At 47.2% G+C, this 21,081-nt stretch overlaps 1 protein-coding gene across 17 annotated transcripts in view; it reads left to right on the forward strand.

Moving 5' to 3' along the window:
• The first annotated feature begins 2,004 nt into the window (after positions 1 to 2,004).
• MLLT10 (MLLT10 histone lysine methyltransferase DOT1L cofactor) overlaps positions 2,005 to 21,081 on the forward strand; it is a 230,032-nt gene continuing 210,955 nt past the window's right edge. For 15 of the 17 annotated variants that reach the window (XM_062210549.1, XM_062210562.1, XM_062210556.1 and 12 more), the window contains exons 1-3: positions 2,160 to 2,251; positions 2,398 to 2,557; positions 8,035 to 8,114. In XM_062210549.1, coding sequence (XP_062066533.1) covers positions 2,398 to 2,557; positions 8,035 to 8,114 — 240 coding nt within the window. In that variant the 5' untranslated portion in view covers positions 2,160 to 2,251. Of the gene's footprint in view, positions 2,136 to 2,159; positions 2,252 to 2,397; positions 2,558 to 8,034; positions 8,115 to 21,081 lie in introns of those variants that run through there. The other 2 variants (XM_062210551.1, XM_062210550.1) reach the window with 2 other exon arrangements.

Consider the following 21,081-nt stretch of genomic DNA (forward strand, 5'->3'; position numbering starts at 1 on the left):
ATGCATTTTTTTATTAAGTGTTACAGAATAGGGTAAGGTATGCTTCCTCTTTTACATATAAATTAATTCCATCATAAGAGCTAAGCTTCAATGCATTCAAAATAAAATGAACAAATTTTTAAAATAATTTAGTACATTAAGGTTTGACTGCAGTGTTTGATAAGTTTCACACTGATTTTTAACTCAAAATTACTGTACATTAGACATTTGAGCAGGAATTGGACATTGAACTGGTATCCTTTGTATAAGGGTAAGGACAAAATAACACAGTTAAGATACATAAAACACTACAGTTTTATTTAAAGGGCGTTTTTAGTTGTATAAAATGCAGACATTTTAAGAACATTATATAGTCAGAAATGTATTGTTGTCATATCCCCTCCACACATTTGCATTTTTGTAAGTATGTAATCTTGCAGTTAATTTTCCTAAGTGAAGTGATATAGTTTAAAAAAAGAGCATTCCCATCTTTTTGGGTCTCTTTACTATACATTTCTCCCTGTTTTATGCTTTGGTAGATTTGCATTGCTGTGCTTAGCTTTTAAATATGTGAATGTATTTGCTAATATATGCTTATTAATTCTTAGATTTCTAGCAATAATTTGAAAGAAAACCCTGCCATGCTGCCAGTTGTTTTCCTTTATGAGGACATTTGGAGTGCTTTTTAAAGCTTATCCCGTTTCATTTTTTGGTAGTAGACTAGGACTTTTGGTTCCTGCATCCTTTAACATTGTGTAAGGACATTTTCCAGGTTATCACATTTATTGGTAACTCCTGATAAACAGCCATTTTGTACCTGCAAGGTATTAAGCAAAAGCCATGAATTTGCTTTGTAACTATGCTTATCATTTAAACCATCTACCCTTAATTCCTATTTCATGCTAAACTTTTATAATTAGACACATTTTGCTTAAAATCAATGCTGGACTTCTATGAATACATGAAGTCTCGGGCGACAGAAGATTTTACAGCTCAAAACTGTTCTGTATCCAGCTAATTAATCTATTCAGATAGGCCTAATCCATTTTCTATTTGTATGTAAGGAGGTAGTTCCCATTTTTCTGCCAGTTAAATAACGTCACATTTCGAAGAGCAAATTTGGAGGAAAGAGCCAGATCAGAAGAATCCTTAATCAAAACTGGATTCCACTGCCTCAAGGTGTTAATTGTCTCTTGGAGGCTGACTGGGAGAACCTGGGTTCCTTGCATTTTTGCAAATCATCACATCATAGCGCTAATTCCTGACAAACAACCATTTGTGCTCTTGCCCGTCCAGCTGAGGGTAGCCTTGGTGCTCCTAAAGTACAACCCTAACACCACAGGCTTTTGACCTTCAGTGTGTGATGCACTTTTCATTTGTCACTGGGACCAACGTGGTGCGTGATGAACGCCGATCTGGTAGCACTTCCACCGGGTGAACTTTGGGGAGAGTCCAGGATGGGAATTTAATGGGTGGAGAGGCTGCGGCAGCATGGTGAAGTTCGCGCGGGCGACTGCAGGAAGCCATGCTTCATTACACCCTTCAGGGAGCTGGCAAAGGCAGCTCGTCCGATTCTGGATACCCCGGGGCCAGTTCCTGAGAAAAAAAGCCGTCAGGTAGGTTTTTCAGCGCCGGGAGACGCCCACGAGGGGGTCCCCTCTCGACCCTCCGCCAAAACCCCCGCCCAGCCCTCGGCCGCCGCCACCACCCCCACCCGCCGCGGCCTCTCGCTGACGCGCACACTCAGCCCGCGCTGCGGAGGACGGCCCCAACGTCCCCGCCCCCGCGTGCGCGCCCCCGCGGCCTCCCGTTGGTTCCTCTGGCCTCCCCGGGTCGGCAGCCCCGTTCGCCCCCGCCCTCGGCATACCGCGGCGGCGGCGCGCGGCGCGGGGGAGGGGAAGGGGCCCCGGAGGCAGGCTGGGGCAGCCAGCCGGGCGCGGCGGCGCGCACGCAGGCCCCGCCGCTCCCAGGCCTCCTCCCTGACGCTGGCCGCAGGGCGGGCGCGCACGCCGAGTGACGCTCGGAGGAGGAAGCGCTGCCCCCGTCCCCTCCCTCGCCGCCCCTGGCCCAGCGGGAGCCCCCCCAGTGCGCCTGTGCGGAGGCCTACTTGATTATGTGTGCCCTCTCGGGGCGCCAGCGTTAGCGGCCGGGTGGAGGTGGGGAGGGACGACGCCGAGGAGGAGGAGGAGGCGGAGGGGAGGTGGGGGGAGTCAGCAAGGACATGGCTCCTGACTCCTGTGCGGAACGTGAGTGACTGAGCGGCAAAGCCTGAGTGAGCGAGCGGCCGAGCGGCGGGCGGGAGCCGGGGGCGCCAGGGAGGGCGAGGGGCGCGGGGGGCTGTGCGGGGGGGTGGGAAATCGCTGATGGGCTTGCATGTGTTTTTTAATGGTTCCCCCCCCCCCCCCAACTCCCTCTTAGATGGTCTCTAGCGACCGGCCCGTGTCACTGGAGGACGAGGTCTCCCATAGTATGAAGGAGATGATTGGAGGCTGTTGCGTTTGCTCAGACGAGAGAGGCTGGGCCGAGAACCCGCTGGTTTATTGCGACGGGCACGGCTGCAGCGTCGCGGTGCATCAAGGTAAACACCCAACCGCCCGCCGGGCCGGACCGGCCTGTCCCCAACCGTCACCGCCTCCCCCGCCCCGGCCGCAACCGCCAGCCCCCGCCCCTCCTCCGCCCCGTGCCGCGGCCGCGGCCGGCACTCGCGGGGTCGGTCGCGGGCCGGAGGGCGTGTGGGCCGTGCCTGTGGGAGAAAGTGCGTGTGGCCTGGCCTGTCATGTGATTTCGCTCTCACTCTCTCAAGTGTCATTGGGCCGCCGCCTGCGCCTGGGGCCGGTGGTCTGGCGGCTCCAGGCCCGGGGGTGGGGGTGGGGGTAGGGGTGGGGGTGGGGGCGAGAGCGTGCGCCCCGCGTGGCGCTCGCGGTGGCTGTGGGCTTGCGAGCGTGGAGACCCCTCCCCCTCTGCAGGGCCTGCTTCAGGCTGCCGCAGTGTGTCTGGAGACTTCCTGTGGTCCGGGGACGGGCTTGCGAGGCCGGGGCGGGCAGGCAGGCAGGCAGGCAGGCAGGCGTGTTACCTTGGCGCTGTGGTGGAGAGGAGACCAGGCTGCAGCTGAACGCTGGTCTGGGCGAAGCTGCCTGGGCTGGGTATTGGCAGAACTAGGCCACTCGCTCAGCGGAGAGGAGGTGGTGGGTGCTGCCAAGAGACTTGGGGAAGCCTCAGCTTATTACTGGATGTTTCCATCCGGTGTGTTGGGTCTACGAGCAGGCGGAAGACGCTAGTAAGGTTTTTTTTTTTTTCCTCTGACCATTGGGGTCTATTTTTTCCATTTCTTGAGGTGAAGGGGATGTGGCCCAAGCAGTCTAGGTACGTTTTTGGTGGCTCCCTGCTTCGCTGCTCTGTCCGCTTCTGATTCCTTGGGCTGGCGTTGAGTGATGCAGAAGTTGTTTAGTCGAGTACTGGACTCTGCCAAAGGAGAGAGTGAAAATGTCAGCGTACAAGGTTCAAGTGCATGGACTATCGCAGCTGCGAAGGGAGACTAAGCTGCACTGGTGATGGTCTGAGACCATGAGTTAACCTGAGAGTGGTTACAGTCCCGGTTGTTCCTGAGGAACAGTGCAGTTGCATACCCTCTCTTTTTAAAGAGTGAAAACATGCATTAAAATTACATGCTGATTTTAAGGTGTCAGGATTTGTATGTTGTGTTTATTGGCATTTGTGCAGGTATTTCTTATTAATTGGTTGATAAATTACCAAACATTGATAAGTAATGGCTGTCTTCCAGTATGGGAAATGTTAATTTAAAGTTTACTCTCTAGCAGTGCTCCCAAATAAAAATAAAAGTTTATGGATACCGATGCTGTGTTTCTTGGTTGATCAATATTTTATTCTGATGTTTACAAATGTTTAAAAGATATTAGAGGGGCTTGTGTGGTGGCACACTGGGTTATGCTATTACCTGTGCCTCTGGAACCCATATGGGTGCCAATTCTAGTCCCAGCTGTACCACTTCCAATCCAGCTCCTTGCTAATGCATCTGGGAAAGCAACAGAAAATGGTCCAAGTGCTTTGGACCCTGCCATCCACATGGGAAATGTGTGTGAAGTTTTAGGCTTCTGGCTTCAGCCTGGCCCAACTGTGGCGGCTGTGGCCATTTGGGCAGTTACCTAGCAGATGGAAGAACTCTGTCTTTCCCTCTTTCTCTGTCGCTCTGCCTTTCAAATACATAAAAAGTTAGTTTTTGAAGTATTAAAAAGTTGATTTTACATAATTAAAAAATTTTTTTGAGGCACAGAGTGAACTCTGATCTGATGGTTTGCTTCCCAAATGACCAGAATGGCTGGAGACTGTGACTGGTCTGGGGCCTGAAGCCCGGAGCTAAGAACACAATCCAGTTCTCCCAGGTTGGTCACTGGGATGAAATTACTGGAACTTGCTGACTCCTGTTGTCGACATTGGCAGGTAGCTAGAGTCAGGAGACAGCACCAGGAATTGAACCCAGGCACTCTGATTTGGATTGTGGGTTTGTTAACCACTAGGTTAAATACTTGTTCCTGATTTTACATTATTTAAGTGCTTCTGATATTTAAGATGTTAGCAAGATTCTACTGAACAAGCTCATTTGAGATTATCAGTTGGATATTGTTTTTAATATTCAACACCAATTTTTAAGCAGTGGATATGTAAACTAGATATGATATATATTTGAATTGATTGTTGGAGAATTCACGTGCTACATTTTTGAATAAACATGTGCTTAAAAATATTTTTGTCTTTGAAAGATAGAGTGACAGGGTGAGCAGGAGAAACGGAAAGATCTTTCATCTTCTGGTTTAACCCTAGATGCCCAAAATAGCCAGAGCTGGGCCAGACCAAAGTCAGAAGCTAAGGATTCCATTTTGATCTCCCATGTAGGTAGCAGGAACCCAATCCACTCTCTCCAGGCCTGTCAGCAGGAAGCTGGATCAGAAGAGGAGTAGTGGGTACCCAAATATGTGGGTGTCCCAAGTAGCAGCAGCTTAACCTTCTGTGCCACAACACACCTCCCATGTACTTTCTGTGTATTTGCATATTCTTGAAGAGCAGCAGAGAGAGAAACATTCTGTCTTCTGGTTCATTCCTCCTTGGTCTGCAACAGGTCTCCCTGAGAGTGGTAGGGGCCAGCACTTGAAACATCTTTTATTGCTTTTTTTTTTTTTTTGACAGGCAGAGTGGACAGTGAGAGAGAGAGAGAAAGGTCTTCCTTTTGCCATTGGTTCACCCTCCAATGGCCGCCGCGGTAGCACGCTGCGGCCGGCGCACTGCGCTGATCCGATGGCAGGAGCCAGGTGTTTATCCTGGTCTCCCATGGGGTGCAGGGCCCAAAGACTTGGGCCATCCTCCACTGCACTCCCTGGCCACAGCAGAGAGCTGGCCTGGAAGAGGGGCAACTGGGACAGGATCGGTGCCCCAACCGGGACTAGAACCCGGTGTTCCGGCGCCGCAAGGCGGAGGATTAGCCTAGTGAGCCGCGGCACCGGCCTACATCTTTTATTGCTTCTCACCATACATTAGCAGGAATCTGAATTAGAAGTGGAATAGTGGAACTGATAAGGGATGCAGGCACTGGGCACCACAGGTAGTGACTTATCCACTGTACCACAACGTCTACCCCCATGTAACATTTTCTAAAAAGGATTTATTTATTTGATTGGGGCCGGCGCTGTGGTGTAGCAGGTAAAGCCGCTGCCTACAGTGCTGGCATCTCATATGGGTGCCGGTTCGAGTCTCGGTGGCTCCACTTTGAATCCAGCTCTCTGCTATGGCCTGGGAAAGCAGTAGAAGATATTCCAAGTCCTTGGGCCCCTGCATCCATGTGGGAGACCTGGAAGAAGCTCCTGGCTCCTGGCTTCGGATCAGCACAGCTCCGGCCTTGGAGGCCAATTGGGAGTGAACCAGTGTACCAGCGAACAGAAAACCTCTCTCTGCCTCTCCTTCTTTGTGTAACTTCGACTTTCTTTTTACTTTAAAAGACAAAAAAAAAGATTTATTTATATGAAAGGCGTAGTTAACACACACAGAGACAGATCTTCCATCTTCCATCTGCTGCTTCACCTCTCTCTTTTTTTTTTTTTGACAGAGTTAGAGAGAAAGGTCTTCCTTCCGTTGGTTCACCCCCCAGTGGCAGCTACGGCCGGAGCTGCGCCGATCCGAAGTCAGGAGCCAGGTGCTTCCCCCTGGTCTCCTATGTGGGTACAGGGACCCTAGCACTTGGGCCATCCTCCACTGCCTTTCCGGGTCACAGCAGAGAGCTGGACTGGAAGAGGAGCAACTGGGACTAGAACCCGGTGCGCATATGGAATGCCGGCGCCACAGGCGGAGGATTAACCAAGTGAGCCACGGTGCTGGCCCCTGGCTCACCTCTCAAATAGCTACAATGGCTGAAGCTAGGAGCCAGGAGCTTTTTCTAAGTTTCCCATGTGGCATCAGGGACCCTGAAGCACTTGGGCCATCTGCTGCTGCTTTCCCAGGCCACTTGTAGGGAGGTGGATCGAAACTGGAGCAGCTGGATTTCCAACCAGCGTCCATATGGGACGCTGCTGCCCAGTGCCTTGTGTACATTTTTTAAGTAACGGCTTTACTGAGATGTCATTGTGAGAGAATACAATTTGTCCATTTAAAGTGTACAATTCAGTGGTTTTTAGTGTATTCAGAGTGTGCAGCCATTACCGCGATTAATTTTAGATCCTTTTCTGCACACTTATGAACCTTGGTCCCACCCCTCCTTTCTTTTTTGAAGATTTGTTTTTTTATTTGAAAGAGTTGCAGAGAGAAGGAGAATCAGAGAGAGATTTTCCATCTGCTGGTTCACTCCCCAAATGGCTGTAAAACCAGGGCTGAAACAAGAGGTTTACACTGGGTCTCCCACAAGGGTGGTAGGGACCCAAGCACTTGAGCCTTCTGCTGCTGCTTTTCCCAGGATGCCAGTGTTGCAAGCAGTGGCTTTACCCACTGCACTATAACATTGGTCCCAGTTTTTCCCTATTTCTAACTCCCCCAGCAATACCCTACCCCTAGTCTTTATATCTCTGAATTTGCCTGTTCTGGACATTTAATGTAAATAGAAGGATTTCACTTTTTTCTGTAATTCCTGTGTTCATTTTGAAAGATGATTTGGGAATGTTTTCATTAGACTTAACTAAAATGCTTGCTATTTAAACAGTAGTGTAAAAAAAAATAAACTGTAGTATGTACAAGTTAAAAATTTGAGTTACTCAAGCAAAAAAAAAACCTAATAATACTACACAATGTTCTTCCTATTAAAAGAAAAAATTACGAAATTTAGACTTATTTAGACAAAATAACAAGTTACATTTAAAAATTTTAGCTGAAGTACCATTTTTATTATTTTTAAAAGCTTTATTTGAAAGAGTGACGAATGGGGGGTAGGGGGAGAGAGACAGATCGAGAGATCTCCTGGTGATTCATCTCCAGATACCTGCATCAGGGTTTGACAAGGCCAAAACTAAGAGCCTAGAACTCCATTCTGGTTTCCCACATGGGTGGTAGTGACCTAAGCCATTATCTGCTGCCTTCCCAGGTGCATTGGCAGGAAACTGGATTGGAAGTGGAGGAGGCAGGACTCAAAGCAGCACTTCAGTCTGGGATTAAGGTGGCTCAAGTAACCCCTGCACGATGACACCTGTACCCCATATAATTTTAAATTGAAAGCAAGTTTTTTTTTTTTTTTTTTTTGAGAAGTAGAGACATGTTTTGCTCCAGTGTGCTGGTTTATTCCCCAAACACTTGAAAATACTGGAGTCAGGAACTGGTGCCAGGTATGAAACCCAGGTACTCTGATATGGGATGCAAATGCCTTAGCTGGTAGACTAAATGCACAGCCCAAAGTGTCATATATTTTTAATTAACTGTAATTGACTATATATGTGGTAAGTAGGGGATAAAGTGTTATTCTGTAAAGCAAATAATTGACTTGAGAACAGTTTGAGAGGTAAATAAGATTTTGAAAAAGGGCATTTGATTTTTCCATAATCTTCAAATCTTAACACTTTTTAACAGCTTGCTATGGCATTGTTCAAGTACCCACTGGACCATGGTTTTGCAGAAAATGTGAATCCCAGGAGAGAGCAGCGAGAGTGGTAAGGAATGTTTATCAAAAACATTAAAATACTTAAGATGTTACACTTATGTTGCTGTTTGAAGGGCTGTCAGTGTTTTGTTCCTAATATTATAACTGAGAGAATTTGCAGAATATTGACTTGGAGTTTTAAACAGACTTTGTAAAATTTAAGAAAGAAATCAAACCAAATAAGTAAGTGTTAATGGATACTTAAAAGACAAAAATATAAAGTCATATTTTGGGTTTTATTAATAGGTGCAGAATCAAGAAAGTTTAAGTAGTTTGAAGGTTTCTTTGGGGTAATCATAGAATATAATAGTAGTAGAAACATAAGGAAGTGGAATTGATAATTCTGCTAGGTTTTGTTAAATGAGGCAAAAGGAAAAAGACTTTCATTAACTCTCATTCTTTTCACCACATCTGCATGTATATGGTTTAACCTTGAACACATCATTTTCAGACATTTAGACCCTTTGGCAAAGCAACATAAAATTTTTCCTTTTTTATGTGCCTGGCTACCTTTGTTTTAAACACTTTTGTAAATCTTTTGTAAGAATGAGAGAAGTATATTTGTTCTTTGTAGCCAAAGACATTTTTCCAGTTGAACTTCTGGAAATATGGAGAGACATATTTAATCTTCATTAGTCATACAGAACTATTAGTATTTGCAACATAATAGTTTGCAATGTGGTGTTGACTAGGGAAAGTAGAAAACAGTTTAACTTGTCTTCGTAGGCATAAAGTGAAAGAAGCAGCTTTAATTATTGCCTGGGCAATTTATTTTTATTTTTATAAAGATTTATTTATTTATTTAAAAGGCAGAGTTACAGAGAGGCAGAGAGAGAAACAGAGAGAGGTCTTCCATCTGCTATCTCATGCCCCAGATGGCTGCAATGGCCAGAGCTGGACCAGTCCAAAGCCAGGAGCCAAGAGCTTCTTCTGAGTCTTCCACACAGGTGCAGGGGATCAAGGACTTGGGCCATCTTCTACTGCTTTCCCAGTCCATGGCAGAGAGCTGGATTCGAAGTAGAGCAGCCAGGACTGACACCCATAACCCTCTAGCCACAGCACCGGCCCCCTGGGCAGTTTTTTGATCAGAAATAATGTGTGTGAGAATGTGCTATAGCAGAATTACAGCTGTTGTCCTTATGTTGGAATAGTGGAACTTAGCAAAGGGAATATTGTGAAAATTTTAGGGCTTGATAAAGTTGTGTATAATTTTAAAAAATATTTATTTGAAAGAGTTACAGAGAGAGGAAGAGACATCTTCCATCAGCTGTTCACTCCCCAAGTGTCTGCAACGACCAGGGCTGGGCCAGACTGAAGCTAGGAGCCAGAAGCTTCTTGTGGGTCTTCCATGTGGGTGCAGGGGCCCAAGCAGTGAGCTGGATTGAAAATGGAGCAGCTTGGACTTGAATCTGTGCCCATGTGGGATGCCAGTGCTGCAGATGGCGGCCAAACCCACTAGAGCACAGCACTGGCCCCTGCTCCACTTTGATCCAGTTACCTGCTAATGCTTCTGGGAAAGTAGTTGAAGATGACCCCAGTGATTGTGCCCCTGCATCCACGTGGGAGACCCAGATAAAGCTCCTGGCTTCTGCCTGGCTCATCTTTGGCTGTTGCAGCTGTTTAGGGAGTGAACCAGTGACGGAAGATCTCTCTTTTTTCAAATAAATAATCCTTAAAAAAATAAAAGTACAGCTAGAGGACAGCAAATTAAGATTAAGGACAGATCTACTTCAGCCATGTTGATTTTTTTTTTTTTTTTAAGATTTATTTGTTTGAAAGGCAGAGTTATAGGGAAGGGAAAGGAGTGATAGAAATCTTCCATCAGCTGATTTACTCCCCAAATGACTGCAATAGCCAGGACTGGGACAGGCCGGAGCCATGAGCCACAAGCTTCATCTGTCACGGGGGTTCAGGGCCTCAACCGATTGAGCATCTTCTGCCTTCACAGGTGCATTAGCAGGGAGCTGCATGAGAAGTGGAGCAGCTGGATTTTGAACTTGTGCTCATATGGAATGCCAGTGTCACAGGTGGCAGCTTTACCTGCTGCGCCACAATACTGGCCCCAATTTTTTTTTTTTTAAGAGAATTTAATTTTTTTTAAGATTTATTTATTTGAAAGAGTTACAGAGAGAGGTAGAGGCAGAGAGAGAGTTCTTCTGTCCTCTGGTTCACTCCCTAGATGGCCGCAACGGCTGGAGCTGCGCCGATCCGAAGGCAGGAGCCAGGAGCTTCTTCTGGGTCTCCCATGTGGGTGCAGGGTCCCAAGGACTTGGGCCATCTTCTACTCTTTCCCCGGGGCTATAGCAGAGAGCTGGATCTAAAGAGGAGTAGCTGGGACTAGAATTGGCGTCCACATGGGATGCCAGTGCTGGTGGCGGAGGATTAATCTACTATGCCATGGCGCCGGCCCCCATTTTGAACTCCTTGATTAGAACAATCTATTTGTAAACCTGCCCTGTCTCAGCAGATTCATTGAAACCCTTACAGAGCATAATGTCACCCTGGTTCTGGACATAGTCCCAAAACAGTTTTATCTCAAGACGCAGGGGCCCAAACTCCTGCTGTACTGGCTGGGCTCCCTGAGGTGAGTAATGTTGGGCCTTGAGGGCTCAGCATGACTTCCTCCACTGAAGCCTTCAGTGATGGCATGATCCATTGTGTGCCCAATGGCAGAGCCACAGCCATGCCAGCTGCAGTAGCTGCCATTTGGACCATCAGGCATAGCAGGTGAGCCAACTGCAGTTGGTGGGACTGCTGCTGGTGGCTGAGCTGCTGGTCCTGGCTTTGGTGCAACTCTCATCTTGGTGCCTGGCGTGCTCTAGAAGGGCTGTGCAGGAGATGTGGCTTTGGCTTCCATGAGGCATGGTAACTACAACCACTCAGCACCGAGAAGTGTGAAACTGAAGAGCTCAGCCGCTTCTCTGGGCATTTGGGTTTTGATACCTCTTTTATTATTGGAAGTTTAGAATAAAGTCATGAAGTGAAGAGTTGGAGCTGCACAAAGGGAAGACTGGAGATCACAGGCCATTTTTTGTTTTAGAAAAGTGAAGATGGAACTATTAGGGTAAATATTCACATTTAGGAGAAGAAAATAATACATTTACAAGGATGAATAATGAACTGTCAGGAAAAGAGAACCTAAAGAGTACAGCAGCAGCACAGACAACTGAGTTTTCAGGAAAGGATACTTGATAGCAACAATAAATCTTTAAAATTTTTAACATTTATTTAAAAGGCCGAATGACAGAGACAGAGAGAAACCTACCATCTGCTGGTTTACTCCCCAAATGGCTGTAGTGGTCTTGGCTGGGCCAAGCTGAGGCCTGGAGCCAGGAACTCCTTCCGAGTCTCCCATGTGTGTGGCAGGGGTCCAGCTACCTGGACAGTTTTCCACTGCTATCCTAAGTGCATTAATAGGGAGCTCTGTCGGAAGCAGAGAAGCTGGGAACCGGAACCAGCGCTCCAATGTGGGATATTGGTGTTGTAGCTTGTGGCTTAACTTGCTGTGCCACAGTACCAGCCCTGAAAAGGTTTGTTTTTTTTTTTTTTTTTTTTAAATTAATTGAGGTTTTTTTTTGTATGTTTGTGTGTGTGTGTTTAAAAGATTTATTTGAGAGACAGAATTACAGAGAGAGGGAGAGACAGAGAAATATTTCTTCCATCAGCTATTTGACTTTCAAATGGCTGTGATGGCCAGAGCTGGGCTGATCCAAAGCCAAGAGCTTCTTCCAGGACTTCCATGTTGGTGCTGGGGCCTAAGCACTTGGGCCGTCTTCCACTGCTTTCTAAGGTCATTAGCAGCGAGATGGATCAGAAGTGGAACAACTGGGACTCAAAGGGGCACCCAAATGGGATGCTGGTGCCACAGATGGAGACTTAACTTACTACACCACAGCTCCGACTCTGTTTTTTTTTTTTCAAGAATAGACAGCAATCTTAGTTTCCTGAGTAGTTCCCCGTAGGATTAGTTCAAAATTCCAGGAAAATTAAAGTAGTTAGATTGGGTTGAGGGAAAGTTTACTGTGTTTTTGGAGGAAAGTCTTTGCAGATAGGCAGTTATTATTCAATAAAAGTAACTTGAAGGGGCTGGGCTGGCATTGTGGTGTAGCGGGTAAAGCCACAGCCTGCAGTGCTGGCATCCCATGTCGGCACTGGTTTGAGTTCTGGCTGCTCTACTTCTTATCCAGCTCTCTGCTGTGGCCTGGGAAAGCAGTAGAAGATGGTCCAAGTCTTTGGGCCCCTACACCCACATAGACCTGGAAGAAGCTCCTGGCTTCTGATCAGCCCAGCCACGGCCTTTGCAGCCATTTGAGGAGTGAAACAGTGGATGGAAGACTTCTCTCCCTCTCTCTGCCTCTGCTACTCTGTAACTCTGCCTTTCAAATAAATGAATAAATCTTAAAAAAAAAAAAAAAGTAACTTGAATTGTTTATTCAATTCCAGTGAATATTTTTCCTGCAGTTTTCAAATTAGACATACTAAATACTAACCACCATCATAGTGGTTAAGGATCCAAACATTTACTGATGACTCTTTTTGTGTTTATTTGCATTTGTTCTGTATTGCTACAGGCTGAAGTGAAATTTTACTAAGTTATATAATTTCAATGAGATTAAGAGGGGATTTTTTTTTTTTTTTTTTGACAGGCAGAATGGATAGTGAGAGAGAGAGAGAGAAAGGTCTTCCTTTTTGCCGTTGGTTCACCCTCCAATGGCCACTGCGGCCGGCACATCGTGCTGATCTGTAGCCAGGAGCCAGGTGCTTCTCCTGGTCTCCCATGCAGGTGCAGGGCCCAAGCACTTGGGCCATCCTCCACTGCCTTCCCAGGCAATAGCAGAGAGCTGGCCTGGAAGAGGGGCAACCGGGATAGAATCCTGCGCCCCAACCGGGACTAGAACCCAGGGTGCCGGCACCGCAAGGCGGAGGGGATATTTTACATTCTGAATATACTACGTTAGAAACCTGTTGATAAGTAGATTGTACATAAAATAAAATGGTTAAACATAAGAATTTGTGTTATTTATTTGAAAGACAGACAGAAAGAAGGGGAAGAAAGAGTTCCTATCTGCTGGTTCATTCCCCAAACGATTTCCTGGGCCACGCTGAAACCAGGAGTCTGGAACTCAATTTGAGTCTTTTATATGGATGGCAGGGACCCAAAGCTTAAGCTGTCTTGTGCTGCTTCTCTGGGTGCACATCAGCAGGAAGTTAGAATTGGAAGCATAGCTAAAACTCAAATGCAGGCCCTCTGATGTGGGACATGGGCATCCCCAGTGGCATCTTAACTGCTGTGCCAACCACTTGTCCTTAATTTATTCTTTTTATCTGATGTTAGGATTCTGTCACACAATGTGCCGTAGTATTTAGTTTTTATTTATTTATTTATTTGACAGGCGGAGTTAGAGCGAGAGAAAGGTTTTCCTCTTTTCGTTGGTTCACCCCCCAGGTAGTTGCTGCGGCTGGCGTACTACGCTGATCCGAAGCCAGGAGCCAGGTACTTCCTCCTGGTCTCCCATGTGGGTGCAGGGCCCAAGGACCTGGGCCATCCTCCACTGCACTCCCGGGCCACAACAGAGAGCTGGACTGGAAGAGGAGCAACTGGGACTAGAACCCAGGGTGCCAGTGCTGCAGGTGGAGGATTAGCCTAGTGAGCCGCGGCACCGGCCAGTATTTATTTTTTTAAGATTTACTTTATTTGAAAGGCAGAGGAGGTCAGTGTTGGTGTAACAGGTTAGACCATTGCCTGTGATGCCTACATCCCATATGGGCATGGGTTTGAGCCCCTGCTGCTCTGCTTCTGATCTGGCTCCCTGCTGATGACCTGGAAAAGGCAGTGGAGGATGGCCGAAGTATCTGGGCTTCTGCCACCTACATGGGAGACCCAGATGAAGTTTCTGGCTTCTGGCTCTGGCCTGGCTGTTGCTACCATCTTGGTAATGAACCAGTGGATGGAAGATTCTCTCTCTCTCTCTCTCTCCCTTCCTCCCTTCCTCCCTCCCTCTCCCTCTCCCTCTCCCTCTCCCTCTCCCTCTCCCTCTCATTCTGTAGCTCTTTCAAATACATTTTTAAAAAAAATACTATATTAGCCTTTTTGTGTCTTAAAAACGTCCATATTTTCCTAGGGAAAAATAGAACTATTTTCCTTTCCTCTGCTAGTTTGAGTGCTAGGATAATAACTATTATAATTAATGATTTTGTTAGGGTTATCCTCTGGCATCTGTGTTAATCATTTTGGTGGCAGTCTCTCTTTTTTTAAATTTGTTGATTTATTTATTTGAAAGAGTGACAGGGAGGGAGGGAAGGATTGAGATCTTTTTTGAATTTCTTTGATTTGTTAATTCTACTGGTAGATATCATATGGTTTGTAATTTTTAAAGCAGATTTATTTATTTATCTATTTATTTGAAGGGCAGAGTTGGAGAGAGAGTCAGAGAGAGATTGATCTTGCATTCATTGTTCACTCCTCAAATGGTCTCCGTGGCCAGGGCCAGGCCAGATTGAGCCTTCATCCACTGCTTTCTCAGATGTGTTATTTGGGAGCTAGATCTGAAGAGGAGCAGCCAGGACTTGAACCAGGACTCAGAAGGGATGCCAGCCTTGCAGGTGGCAGGTTAACCTGACTGAAAGCCAGTCTTCAGGAGGAGTTGTCCTTCTTGGAATTTTTGTTATTCTATTGTAGATTGTGAATGTGTTACTGTGGGGTAATCTTTACATTTGTTTTCTGTTAACAGTTGTTTGGGGAGGCCAGCATTGTGGCATAGCAGGTAAAGCTGCTGCCTGCAGTGCTGGCATCCCTTATGGGTGCCAGATCCTGTCTCAGCTGCTTCCCCCTTTTTTTTTTTTTTTTTGATAGGCAGAGTTACACAGAGAGAGACAGAGAAAGAGTTATAGACAGTAAGTTCACTCCCCTAATGGCCGCTACGGCTGGCGCTGTGCTGATCTGAAGCCAGGAGCCGGGCGCTTCCTCCCAGTCTCCCATGTGGGTGCAGGGACCCAAGCACTTGGGCCATCCTCCGCTGCCCCCCTGGGCCACAGCAGAGAGCTGGACTGGAAGAGGAGCAACCGGGACTAGCACCTGGCGCCCCAACCGGGACTAGAACCCGGGGTGCTGGTGCCGCAGGCAGAGAATTAGCCAAGTGAACCATGACGCTGGCCTTAGCTGCTTCACTTCTGATCCAGCTCTCTGCTGGTTGCCTGGGAACAGCAGTGGAAGATAGCCCAAGTGTTTGGGTCCCTGTTACCTAAATGGGAAACAGGGAAAAAGCTCCTGGCTCCTGGCTTTGGCCTGGCCCAGCCCTGGCCATTGTGGCCATCAGGGTATCAGGGGAGTGAATCAGTGGATGGAAGATCTCTCTCTGTCTCTCTCTTTCTCTCTGTAACTCTGACTTTCAAATAAATAAATAAATAATTCTTTTTAAAAAAGAATTGTTTGGCTATTAGTAACAAAGACTGATAGAGTTAGTGAGGGAGACAGAGAGAAAGGTCTTCCTTCCGTTGGTCCACCCCCCAAATAGCCGCTATGGCTGGAGCTACGCCAATCTGAAGCCAGGAGCCAGGTGCTTCTTCCTGGTCTCCCATGCGGCCGCAGGGGCCCAAGCACTTGGGCCATCCTCCACTGCCTTCCCGGGCCACAGCAGAGAGCTGGACTGGAAGAGGAGCAACTGTGACTAGAACTTGGTGCCCATATGGGATGCCGGCGCCGCAGGCAGAGGATTAGCCAAGTGAACCGCAGTGCTGGCCCTGATTATTCTTTTCTTTAAAAAAGTTCAGGGGGCTGGCATTGTGGCACAGAGGATTAAGCTGCTGCCTTTGATGCTGGCATAATATATCGATACTTGTGGCCATTTGGAGAGAGAACTAGTGACATTTCAAATAAATAAATAAATCTTACAAGGCTTTTAGGAAGGCTTTTTTTTTTTTCCCTTTTAAATTTTCATCTAGTTGAAAAGCAGAGTGACAGAGAATGAGAGAGGGAGAGCTATTTCTTCCATGGATTGTTGTATGTCTGCAACAACCAGGGCTGGGCCAGACCAAAACCAGGAGCCTGGAACTCCATGTGCATCTCTCAAAAGGGTGGTAGGGCCCCACATATTTGAACCATCATTTGCTGCCTTCAAGGATGTGTTAGCGGCCGGCACCGCGGCTCAATAGGCTAATCCTCCACCTGTGGCGCCGGCACCCCGGGTTCTGGTCCCGGTCGGGGTGCTGGATTCTGTCCCGGTTGCTCCTCTTCCAGTCCAGCTCTCTGCTGTGGCCCGGGAGTGCAGTGGAGGATGCATGAGAGACCAGGAGGAAGCACCTGGTTCCTGGCTTCGGATCAGCGCGGTGCTCCGGCCGCGGCGGCCATTGGGGGCTGAACCAACGGAAAAGGAAGACCTTTCTCTCTGTCTCTCTCTCTGTCACTGTCCACTCTGCCTGTCAAAAAAAAAAAAAAAAAAAAAAAAGAAAAAGGATGCGTTCTCAGGAAGCTAGATTGGAAATGGGGTAGCTGGAACTTGAACCACCACTCTAATATGGGATATTTACATAGACCCTGCCCCAGAAAGGCATTTTAAGCTTTTTGTGACAACTCTATGAAGTCATTACGGATTAGGCTTTTTCTGTCTTCCTATCATATTATACTTAGCATATTGTTTTTTGGAGATGTCCTGTGGTCACAGCATGGCAGATGGATCTGCAGCCATTGCAGGCAGAAAAAAGGGGGAGGCTAAGATGCAATGTGTAACTCTCTCTCTCTCTTTCTCTCTCTCTCTCTCTTTTTTTTTTTTTTTTTTTGGGTTAAGGAGTCATTTACTTCAAAGGCCAGATTATATACAGAGAGAGTGAGACAGATTCTCTATCTGCTGGTTCACCCCCAAAATGGCCGGCCGCAATGGCCAGGGCTGGACCAAGCTGAAGCCAGGAGCCAGGATCCTATTCCAGATCTCCTACGTGGGTGCAGGGGCCCAAGGACTTGGGCCACCTTCTGCTGCCTTCCCAGATACATTAGCAGGGAACTGGATTGGAAGTAGAGCATCTGGGACTTGAATTGGTGCCCACATGGGATGCCAGCATCATAGTTGGTAGATTTACCACCATGCCACGATGCCAGTCACGAGTTGAACTCTTAAGCAAGTTCCTCAGTGAAGAATTTAGGTTTAATTTTCTTAATACTGGTCTATATTGTAGGAACTCTGCAAAATGTGTTCTTAAGGTTGGACTGGTTGATGAACTGAATAATGAATATCAGAATTTATTTAGCATAGAAGAAGGGAGAAATGAGCTTGGGGTTGGATCCAGCAGACAGTTTCCTAATGGGATTTTTTTGCTCCTGAAGCATTTTTAGATTTGTTTCTTGGCTTGGATTCCTTGGATTATCTTTAGATAATGGGTTTTGAGCCTCTTCCCCTCTCTCAAGATAGGCTTGAATTTTCTACTTACAACAAGAGTAGGCTCCTGGCTTTGGCTTGGCCCAGCCCTGGCTGTTGCAGCCATTTGGGGAGTGAACCAGTGGATTGACAGTGTCTTTGTCTCTCTTTAACTCTGCCTTTTAAATAAATAAATCTTAAAAAAAATTGACTTATATAACTTTCTGCAACACCCAGGTCTGTACTCATGCAAGTCAAAGCTGGGAGCCTGGAACTGCACCCAGGTCTCCTAGTAGGTGGCAAGAACCCAAATACTTGAGCCATCCTTCTGCTTCCTTCCAGGGTACATGTTAGCAGGAAGCAGGAATTGGAAATGAAGCAGAGCCATGAACCCAGTAGCTCAGATACAGGATACAGGTGTCCAAAAGCTTATCCCTAGTTTTTTTTTTTTTTTTTTTAAGATTTATTTATTTAGGGACCCACCCTGTGGCACAGCGGGTTAAGCTGCTGACTGTAGTGCTGGTATCCCATATGGGCACTGGTTCAGGTCCCACTGCTCTACTTCTGATCCAGCTCCCTGCTAATGTGCCTAGGAAAGCAGTAGAAGATGGCTCAAGTGCTTGGGTCCCTGTGCCCACATAGGAGACCCAGATGAAGCTCCTGGCTCCTGGCTTCAGTCTGGCCCAGCCCTGGCCATTGGGGCCATTTGGGGTGTGAACCAGCCGATGGAAGATCTCTCTCTCTCTGCTTCTGCCTCACTCTTTCTCTGTAACTCTGCCTTTCAAATAAATAAATAAATCTTTTAAAAAGTAAAAAGATTTGTTTATTTTTTTGTAAGAGTTATAGTGAGAGAGGGAGAGACAAGAGAGAGATCTTCCTTCTACTGGTTTATTCCCCAAATGGCCAAGGCTGGGCTAGGCCAAGCCAGGAGCTTCATTGGGGGAGGGGGGGTCTCCATGTGGGTGCAGGGGCCCAAGTACTTAGGCTATCCTCAGTTGCTTTCCCCGGCACATTAGCAAGGAGCTGGATCAGAAGTGGTGTAGCTGGGACTTGAACTGGTACCCATATGGGAAGCTGGCACTGCAGGCTGAGGCTTAACCTCATAGCAGTGACCTCAAGATTTGTTTATCTTTTTGAGAAGAAGAGTGACAGGTCTTCTGTAAGTTTTATTCTAAATGACTGCCACAGTGAGATCTGGGCCAGGTTGAAGCCAGGAGTCAGGAAAATCCATCCTGGTCTCCTACGTGGGTGGCAGGGACATCTTCCTCCACCTTCCCAGGTGCATTAACAGGAAACTGGCTCTCTGATATGGAATGCCAGTGTTGCAAGCTGTGACTTAACCTACTGTGCCATGGTGCTTGCTCCCCACTCTTGCAATTTTTAATTTTACTAATATTTTTGATTTTTTTTTTTTTTTGACAGGCAGAGTGGACAGTGAGAGAGAGACAGAGAGAAAGGTCTTCCTTTTGCCGTTGGTTCACCCTCCAATGGCCGCCGCGGTTGGCGCGCTGCGGCCGGTGCACCGCGCTGATCCGATGGCAGGAGCCAGGGGCTTATCCTGGTCTCCCATGGGGTGCAGGACCCAAGGACTTGGGCCATCTTCCACTACACTCCCTGGCCACAGCAGAGAGCTGGCCTGGAAGAGGGGCAACCGGGATAGAATCCGGCGCCCTGACCGGGACTAGAACCTGGTGTGCCGGCGCCGCAAGGCGGAGGATTAGCCTAGTGAGCCGCGGCGCCGGCCTGATTTATTTTTTTAGAGGAGGATTTATTTATTTATTTGTAAGAGTTCCAGAGTTCCAGAGTTCCAGAGTCAGAGAGAGAGAGAGAGATCTTCCGTTTGCTGGTTTGCTCCCCAAATGGCTGCCATGGCTGGAGCTGGGCTGATCCAAAGCCAGGAGCCAGGAGCTGCTTCCAGGTCCCCCGTGTGGGTGCAGGGGCCCAAGGACTTGGGCCATTTTCTGTGGAACAGACGGGACTTGAACTGGCACCCATATGGGATGCTGGCACTGCAGGCGGTGACTTTACCTGCTCTACGCTATAGTGCCAGCCCCAACACTTTTGATTTCTAAGGGTTCTTTTGTGGTCACTGGGTGTTCCGTATCTTTATTTTTTATTTTCTGTTCTTGTTTCCTATATTTCTGATCATATCAATCAGATTTTTGTTTTGTTTCAATTTTCTGCTGCTTCTGGGACTTTTTTGTTGTTATTGTCCTTTTTTTTTTTATTATTATTATTTGAAAAGCAGAATTACAGGTGAGATCATCTTATCTACTGGTTCATTCCCCACGTGGTTGTAATGACTGAGCTTGAGCTGGGCAGACGCCAGGAGCTTCTTCCAGGTCTTTCACATGTTTGCAGGGACCCAAGCATTTGGGCCATCCTCTGCTGCTTTCCCAAGCATATCAGCAGGGAACTGGATGGAAATAGAGCTGCTGGAACTCAACCCACTATGCTTCAGCACTGGCCCCTTGGGACTCTTTGTTTATACTGTTTGTTTGTTCCTGTTTTTTTGAATGGAGAATTTGCTTAAATCTGGAGAGTTTTGGCCATAGATTTCAATTCAAGATAAGCTCCTAATGTTTATTGGAAGTTTTGTGTAGAGGGACAGGGATTGTTGCCTTATTGACTTCCTCATAGGTGATATAGCTTAGGTTCTCAGTTTATTCATAGAGAAATTCTCCAATCATATCTTTGAGGTTGACAGCCTCAGTTACCAGTATTCTTTGAACCAGGTTGGTGCTGAAATTGCATATAAAGTATATAGAATTAGATTAATTCTTCTGTTTCAGTATGATGCCCCTTTACTACACTGTTCTTGCTTTTTCTGTCTTGATTTCCTTGGAGTTATCTTTTCTAGAAAATTAACTTTTACAGTTTTCTTTTTTTTTTATTTTTTTATTTTTGACAGGCAGAGTGGACAGTGAGAGAGAGAGAGAAAGGTCTTCCTTTTGCCGTTGGTTCACCCTCCAATGGCCGCCGCGGCTGGTGCGCTGCGGCCGGCGCACTGCGCTGATCCGAAGGCAGGAGCCAGGTGCTTCTCCTGGTCTCCCATGGGGTGCAGGGCCCAAGCACTTGGGCCATCCTCCACTGCACTCCCGGGCCATAGCAGAGAGCTGGCCTAGAAGAGGGGCAACCGGGACAGAATCCGGTGCCCTGACCGGGACTAGAACCCGGTGTTCCGGCGCCGCAAGGCGGAGGATTAGCCTATTGAGCCACGGCGCTGGCTAAACTTTCACAGTTTTCTAGGACAGGGGAGAGACTGTCAACCTGGTAGTCATATGGTGGTAGAAATTTAAAAATTAAAAAAAAAATAGATTTATTTAGTTGAAAGGCAGAGTGAGAGGGAGAAATACCTACACATGCACAGACAGAGATCTTCCATCAGCTAATTCACTACCCTTCAAAATGGCAGCAGCAGTGGGAGCTGGGCTAGACCAAAGCCAGGAGCTGGGAATTTCATCCATGTCTTCCCCATGTGGGTAGCAGGGCAGGGATGCAAGTACTTGGGCCATCTTCTGCCTTTCTAGGTGCATTAGCTAGCAGCCTGGATCCTATGTGGGGCAACTGGAATTTGAACTGGCACTCTAGTGCAGGGATGCTGTTGTTGCAAGTGGTCGCTTAACCCAC

This window comes from Lepus europaeus, chromosome 14 (genome assembly GCF_033115175.1).
Source record: "Lepus europaeus isolate LE1 chromosome 14, mLepTim1.pri, whole genome shotgun sequence".
NCBI classification, from domain to species: Eukaryota; Metazoa; Chordata; class Mammalia; order Lagomorpha; family Leporidae; genus Lepus; species Lepus europaeus.